This window comes from Mya arenaria, chromosome 10 (genome assembly GCF_026914265.1).
Source record: "Mya arenaria isolate MELC-2E11 chromosome 10, ASM2691426v1".
Taxonomy (NCBI): Eukaryota; Metazoa; Mollusca; class Bivalvia; order Myida; family Myidae; genus Mya; species Mya arenaria.
Genome location: NC_069131.1, coordinates 11726419 through 11735293, shown reverse-complemented (window position 1 = coordinate 11735293; position 8875 = coordinate 11726419). Strand labels below are relative to the sequence as shown.

Here is an 8875-nt window from a genome sequence, read left to right as displayed (position 1 = left end):
ACAGTTCAGAAGTCAATCCCTCCACCTCGGGACAACAGTTTTGACTGTAACCCAAATGCCCACGCAACAACTGTATATTGTTACATTTAAATGTGAAAGACAATTTGATCCGAATTAAAAAAAAATGCTACTGTCATATATCAAACATATATTCTTTTTCTGTTTCATTGTCCGTTCTACGTGTTGAAAGTAACATATATTGCCAATAAACATTCGATGTCGCCTGATCTTTTAAACGGAAATTGAAAATCGATAAAGCTAGCTGTCAATAATTTCTCGAACTTGTAAGCTATAAAAACACGTCTTGTTTAAGATTACATTGCATCATATTGTATTTTACTCTCCACCGAAAGGTTCGGTTCTGTTTTGTCTATTTAACTTTTATAATTGACACAACTGCTTTTGTAATGCACTGTTTTAAAATTGTTTCCATGGTAGATGGATCTATTACAGTAAATACATGATATTGTTTTAATCGTTTGTAATTCATTAAGACGAGTCTAAAAGAAATTTTAATTTTTGCATTTGAAAGAAGAACAAGTTTATTGTTATTTGCGCCATAAAATAACAGCATTAAGAAATTATAAAGCAAAACTTAACCCGAAAGGCGTGTATTGCTTGCAAAATATATTAACCGCATGGAGAAATTCAAATAATTTGATAGTTAAGTAAAATTTGTCTACACGGTTTGAGTGTGGCGTGCATTGCTTGCAAAATATAGTAAACGTATTAAGAAAATCAAATAATTTGATTGTAAGGTAAAATTGCTCTAAACGATTTTTGTGTGGCGTGCATTGTTTGCAAAATATATTAAACGTTTTAAGAAAATCAAATAATTTGATAGTAAAGTAAAATTGCTCTAAACGGTTTTAGTGTGGCGTACATTGTTTGCAAAATATATTAACCGTTTCACTAGCGGATTTAGAGGGGGGCGCTTCCGGCGCGCGCCCCCTCTAAAATCGTCAAAGTTTACTTTTTATGTCATTTTAGGAGATAAAAAATAATAAAATACGCCTATAATGCATCATTTCCAACTACAAATTGTTAATTTTTCTTGATTGCTTAACCCCCAATCCATATGCAAACAGTTTATGCCATACACTTTCGGTTCAGAGGGAGGGGTGCATGTCAAAAGGTTGCGCCCCTAAGTTACGCCCCCTCTAACGTTCATTCCTGGATCCGCCTCTGCCGTTTTCAGAAAATCAAATAACTTGATAGTAAAGTAAAATTGCTCTAAACGATTTTAGTGTGGTGTGCATTGTTTGCAAAATATATTAACCATTTCAAGAAAATCAACTTATTTGATAGTAAAGTAAAATTGCTCTGAACGATTTTAGTGTGGCGTACATTGTTTGCAAAATATATTAACCGTTTTAAGAAAATCAAATAATTTGATAGTAAAGTAAAATTGCTCTAAACGGTTTTAGTGTGGCGTACATTGTTTGCAAAATATATTTACCGTTTTAAGAAAATCAAATAATTTGATAGTAAAGTAAAATTGCTCTAAACGGTTTTAGTGTGGCGTACATTGTTTGCAAAATATATTAACCATTTCAAGAAAATCAGCTTATTTGATAGTAAAGTAAAATTTTAGAGTAGCGTGCATTGTTTGCGGTTTTTACTCATGGTGACCCATGTGAGAACCCCGTTGAAGACACGTGATTCCTCACATTGTATTAACTAACATGCAAATACACTAAATCGCTTTCCTTAACATGGGCCAATATTCACTTACGTCTCGTGTCTGAGTTTTAGACACAGGCTCAGAAAAATGACCTCTTACATGTTTCACGATATCCCTTATCTGATATTTACAAAATATGTTTGTTTGATTGTACAACAGATTTGTTTTGTAACAGATACAACACTATTTAGCACCTCAGCTTCTTTAACAGCATTTTTACAAGAACGAAACATATAATTTTGCTTTTCTTAGTGTAAGTCTGGAACTCCGACTCAAGACATTAGTGACTTTTGGTCCAAATGTCTTCAACTTAGACTCAAAACATTAGTGACCTTTGGTCCAAATGTCTCCAACTTAGACTCAAAACATTAGTGACTTCTGGTACAAATGTCTTCAACCTAGACTCAAAACATTAGTGACTTTTGGTTCAAATGTCTCCAACTTAAGAATCAAAACATAAGTGACTTTTGGTCCAAATGTCTCGAAGGTTCTTAAGTTTAAAAAGCTTAAGCAACTTTTTTCAATTAGCAGTTCTCACTTTGTCTTGATTTTACCAAATACAAATTAGGTCAAAATTATCAGAAGATGCTACCATTTTACAGTCTCAAATCTGTTAAAGTGGCACTCTTATTCAAAATCACAAGTGTAACAAACATTAATCTTGACGTATAAACCTTTAACTGCATACTAAATAATGCATTTATTGAAATCATAGATAACTTATAAGAAGATTGTAACCGTGTATTTAATAGCAGAAAGCGCAAAAATATTAAATGATTGGTGAACGCTAAAAGATTTACTATAGTCTCATAAGGTAGAAATACCGTGTTTTATGTTCATTTCTTTTAAATCAAACTCTGTATCCTTCAAAAGAACCATTGTTTTCGACATTTATTCACCCCTTTTGAAAAATTAAAACAATATTATTAATTGTGGTAAATCTTATTTGGGAGTAAGAGTGCATCTTTCAAAATGTACTAAAACAAAAATAGCGAGCTTAATAAATAAATTCTGTTATAAGGAACTTAAATTGTTTCGAGAAACTGGGGTCGGATCTTAGAGTCTAACGCATTATGAAGACAAATAACAACTTAGTATAAACTAAACACCGCCTGATAATAAAAATGTATCTTTTGACAAGTGTCTAAGCTCAGTCTGTTCCAACCTGATGTTTGTTAATATATGAAAATAAGTTTCCAAAGTGTTCGGTTCAAATTAAGAGACAAATTTGCAGTTCTAAAACAAACAAAAAAATCACAAACACTGAGTCACAACTCATTTCAACAATTAACTAGAGATTGCTTTTTTGAAAAAGCGCTTGTCTCCCCTATTGTGTGGTCGTAGCTGAGAAAAAATAAATGATGGACATCATGATCAACCTCCCTACCAAGTTTGGTGAACCTAGGTCAAACCATTCTGAAGATATTGAGCGGAAATGTTTTTTACATTGGGGGTCGCCGCGACCTTGACCTTTGACCTAGTGACCCCAAAAACAATAGGGATCTTCTACACCTCATGACCAACCTCCCTACCAAGTTTGGTGAACCTAGGTCAAACCGTTCTCAAGATTTTGAGCAGAAATGTTTTTTATATTGGGGGTCGCCGCGACCTTGACCTTTGACCTAGTGACCCCAAAAACAATAGAGATCCTCTACACCTCACGACCAACCTCCCTACCAAGTTTGGTGATCCTAGGTCATGCGGTTTTCCAGTTATCGATCGGAAACGAAGTGTGACGTACGGACGGACTGACGGACTACCGGACTGACGGACAGGGCAAAAACAATATGTCTCCCCCAGAGAGGGGGAGACATAATTAAACACATATTCGTTTTGTTTTTCTGCAGATGTCTCCGCTCGCTTTGTTAGTCCTGGTGGCATTGGTGACGACCGATGTTTCTCACCCGAACCATCAGATGAACCAGAAGAAAAAGATAATGAAGCCAATGAAGATGCCTCCTCCAATGCAGAGTATGACATTAAAATATTATTCGACGCCACTTGCAAGCATGTAGACGTAAGCATGTATGTATGCATATATACACGCAATTTATATGCATCAGATATAATTTATGCATATACACGCCATTTACATGCATCACATATGTGCATATATGCGCCATTTACATGCATCACATTTGTGCATAAACGCGCCATTTACATGCATCACATTTGTGCATATGCGCCATTTACATGCATCACATATATGCATAAACACGCCATTTAGATGCATCACATATATGCATATACACGCCATTTACATGGATCACATATGCATATATACGTCATTTACATGCATCACATATGCGCATATATGCGCCATTTACATGCATCACATTTGTGCATATATGCGCCATTTACATGGATCACATATGCATATATACGCCATTTACATGCATCACATTGGTGCATATATGCGCCATCTACATGCATCACATTTGTGCATAAATGCGCCATTTACATGCATCACATTTGTGCATATGCGCCATTTACATGCATCACATATATGCATAAACACGCCATTTAGATGCATCACATATATGCATATACACGCCATTTACATGGATCACATATGCATATATACGCCATTTACATGCATCACATATGTGCATATATGCGCCATTTACATGCATCACATTTGTGCATAAACACGCCATTTACATGGATCACATATGCATGTATACGTCATTTACATGCATCACATATGCGCATATATGCGCCATTTACATGCATCACATTTGTGCATATATGCGCCATTTACATGGATCACATATGCATATATACGCCATTTACATGCATCACATGTGTGCATATATGCGCCATTTGCATGCATCACATTTGTGCATATAAACGCCATTTACATGCATCACATATGCATATATACGCCATTTACATGCATCACATATGTGCATATATACGCCATTTACATGCATCACATATGTGCATATATGCGCCATTTACATGCATCACATATATGTATATACACGCCATTTTAATGTATCACATATATGAATATATGCGCCATTTACATGCATCACATATATGCGCCATTTACATGCATCACATATGTACATATATGCGCCATTTACATGTATCACATATATGCATATACACGCCATTTACATGTATCACATATGTGCATATACGCGCCATTTATATGCATCAGATATATGCATATATGCGCCATTTACATGGATCACATATGCATATATACGCCATTTACATGCATCACATATGTGCATATATACGCCATTTACATGCATCACATATGTGCATATACACGCCATTTACATGCATCACATATATGCATATACACGTCATTTACATGCATCACATATATGCATATACACGCCATTTACATGTATCACATATATGCATATACACGTCATTTACATGTATCACATACATGCATATACACGCCATTTACATGCATCACATATATGCATATACACGCCATTTACATGTATCACATATATGCATATAGACCCAATTTACTTGCATCACATATATGCATATTTACATGCAATATTGTTTTATTGAACTGGGCCGTATTCAATACCTATCTGAGATTTACTCTTAGATTCATCCTTATCTTAATTTGAAATCTTAAATCGGTCCTTAGATTGAAAATGTGAACTAAGATCGAAATCTAAGTCTTATTCTAAGATCCTCTCTTAGAACCACTCTCAGATTCGTCACCAAGCACGATAGTAGATAATCATGTAATTATTTTATGCTCCTGAAACTTCCTCCTTCTCCCCCAGTTATGGATTCCTGGTCATGACATTTGGATTTATTGATAATTAATAATGAAAAATCATGCATGTACCGTATATTCATTTTTTTATAAAACAAATTGTCCTTAAGAATCACCTCAGAGATGAAAAGAAAAATGTGGGAGACTGTTGAGAGAAGCTTCAATGTCCAATCTACAGGAATACATAGAACTGTAGACCTTCTAACTAAGAAGTGGGACAACTTGACCCAAGTCCACCGCCCTAAGTTCATGGACTACAAAAGGCAGCTTCATCTAACAGGTTAATATTTTTCTCATTTTACATATATTGCTGAAATTAAATAAAAAGTTAAATCAATTCATGTTATTTATTAAATGAGGTAATCAATTAGGATCACAGCTGTACTTGCAGTTTCAATAGTAATTGTAATATTATAACTACATAATGATTCCTTTTTTTAGACATATTAATAAATTTAAAAAGTGAATTTTGACACTTTCACATAGTTATTATGTACATAAATATTTTGTTAATGAACTCTTGATTACATTAAGAATTAATTGAAATGAAATGTGTGACTCAACTCAACTCTCAACTTGCCATTATTTCCACCACACTTGGTGATATTCATATTATATACAAACAGTAATTAAAAATAGAAATGACAATACTGTACAAAAGTCACAAATAATTTATCAAATTAAGTTATTGGAAGCAAAACATTATTTTCTTCAGGAAATGGCCAAAATACAGCCTCCTTGTCAGAATTGACAAATGCTGTCATTGATGTTATTGGCAGAGATGGCTGTGCCATGGATGGAATCGGTGGATCAGAAGAATTTGATTCAACATGTATACAGGAAAGGTATCAATAGATGGAATATCTTACAAACCAAATTTGAGATTTTCAACAATAATGCATAATGCCAATGAACTTCATCTTGCTATATTGTCATTGAAATAAATAACCAAATGGGTCAATATGTGAATATATGTGTACTGATTAGATGGTGGAAAATGATATTTTATAAGGCTTAAGTTCCACATCCTACCATATACAGAAATGAGTTGATGTGTGAATTTTCTCAAATAAACAATAATTATTTTAATCTTTATTTTTCAGCCAAAGCAGATCAGATGTTGGTCTCAATTCACAGCCTGTATATCAGTTTGTAAATGATTACATGTAAGTATCTCTCACAGTCACTTGTTGTATAACATTTTCGTCAAGCTGTTGATGTCATCTTCGTTATAAAAAGTATTCTTAGCTATTACTTACATATCCATATATTTTAAACATTCATAACAATAACATCTGAATGTAACCAATACATTTTAAACATTAAAATATTCACACATTGCCATTAACTTACACATTCACATGACTGAGACAATCATATCACTAAGACATTTATATGAATAAGACATTCATATCACTGTCAGATTCACATCACTAACACACCCATATCACTACCACATTCTTATCACTAAGACAATTATATCATATCACTAAGACAATTATATGACTTACATCACTCAGACAATCATATAACTAAGACGAACATATCACAAAGACATTCATATCACTAAGACATTTATATATAACAGTGTGAGATAACACTACAATGCACATTGATATAAAATAACATGAAAACAGAAATTAGTTCAGATGTATACCGACATGTACATGTAAATATCTAATGACTTAAGTAAAACATAGCACACATTCATTGATTTTTTGGTGCAATTTACTGCTTTAGAGCTGTTTCCTCTTGCCAAAAAATCCCCATAAAATTATATTTTCCAAAATAATTAATAAGATTTTCAGTGAATACAGCAATGAATTGCTTAAAAAAGATAACAACATCTTGATAAGACTACCCGGTAGCCATTTTAGATTAAATGCATAAAAAGGTAGAAATAGGTATATTGTATATTATACTTTCCATTCAAACATAACTTTGTATTTTTCCCAAAGTTTGGAAAGTCCCAATTTGGTAGCAGGTTCAATTCCAAAATATATCACAGACATTCTCGGGTATGATCAAGTTGGGAAAAATATTTAACAAGAGATGTCACAGAGACAGCGCGCTCGACTATTCCGCCGCTTTTCAATGTAAGGATTGAAATGTTTTGGCGAAACATGCATGGATCACTGTTAGATTAGATTTCAATGCAATACATGGTGTGCTGAGCATAAGAAAGGGGCAAACATTATATATTATAAAAGATAGGGTTATCTTACTTGATTAAATAAGAAGGTTAAATAGATGGGAGCCTGTGTGTAAAGTTTCAATGCAATACATGATATATTTGCTGAGATATTGATTTAAATGTAGTTACATGCAAAATCTTAACCAGAATTTCTAATTTTATTATTATAAAGGGCAATTATTTTGCATTAAATGCAAACTAGAGTTATCTAACTTGGTTAATTAAGTAGGTTGGATGGTTTACTATCATTGTATACAGTCTCAATGCAATACCTCAAGTAGTTGCTGAGATATTAACCGATGTGTGCTTACACGCAAAACCTTAACCAGAATTTCTAAGTCAAATAATAAAGGGCAATTATTTGCATTAAATGCAAACTAGAGTTATCTAACTTGATTAATTTAGTAGGTTGGATGGTTGAGTACCACTGTATCAAGTATCAATGCAATACCTCAAGTAGTTGCTGAGATATTAACCTATGTGTGCTTACACGCAAAACCTTAACCAGAATTTCTAAGTTGAATAATAAAGGCCTATTATTTGCATTATATTCAAATAATTGTTATATAACTTCATTGATTTAGTATCTTAGATAGTTGGGAATACATATCCAAAGTTCCAATGCAATAACTGATGTATTTACTGAGATAATGACTTAAAGGTGCTTACATGCAAAACCTTAACCAAGGTGTGACGCCAACGCCGACGCCACCGCCGACGCCAGGGGGAGTAGTATAGCTCTCCTTATTCTTGGAATATTCGAGCTAAAAAACATTCTAAACAAATCAGCATAGTGACTTTTTTACAAGATTTGCAAAAAAATGATAGCACATTTTAGAATTAGAGTTTGTAATTCCAGGACATATCAGCCAGTGCTGGAGGCAGAGGAGGTTCCTGCCACGTTTCATCTTTCAAGACCTGAGGCTAGCAGGACTTCCAAAGTGTTCACAACCTCTACATCATGCAATCGATGTTGCTGTCAGGAGTGTAAAGCAATCAGGCAGCTGCAAAAAAGAAAATTAGAATTAGAAGTGGCTATTTTAGCAAAGCAATTAAAAAAAGAACAATAAAGATCAATATGCACATTGAGTGCTGATGCCAAATTTTATTAAAATTACATACAAATATTTAAGTTAAATTTTGTGGCATTGACAGGTTAAATTTGGAAAGAGATTACAGTAAAGGACCTCTAACTACATTCTTAATATCCGATATATGTCTGTTGCCAATTATCAGCACA

The 8875-nt window shown here is 33.6% G+C and overlaps 1 protein-coding gene across 1 annotated transcript; it reads left to right on the top strand.

The window, feature by feature from the left end:
* The first annotated feature begins 6127 nt into the window (after positions 1–6127).
* Positions 6128–8875, top strand: LOC128206711 (uncharacterized). The gene is made up of 3 exons (XM_052909358.1): positions 6128–6286; positions 6545–6607; positions 8495–8875. Exons 1-3 carry the CDS (start codon positions 6234–6236, stop codon positions 8703–8705), a joined length of 327 nt encoding a protein of 108 aa, XP_052765318.1. The 5' UTR covers positions 6128–6233; the 3' UTR covers positions 8706–8875.

Coding starts and splice junctions, on each gene's coding strand:
- LOC128206711 (XM_052909358.1), top strand. CDS start 6,234: ATGGATGGAATCGGTGGATCAGAAGAATTTGATTCAACATGTATACAG. Junction 6,287..6,544: donor TCAACATGTATACAGGAAAG/GTATCAATAGAT, acceptor TTTATTTTTCAG/CCAAAGCAGATCAGATGTTG. Junction 6,608..8,494: donor CAGTTTGTAAATGATTACAT/GTAAGTATCTCT, acceptor TTGTAATTCCAG/GACATATCAGCCAGTGCTGG.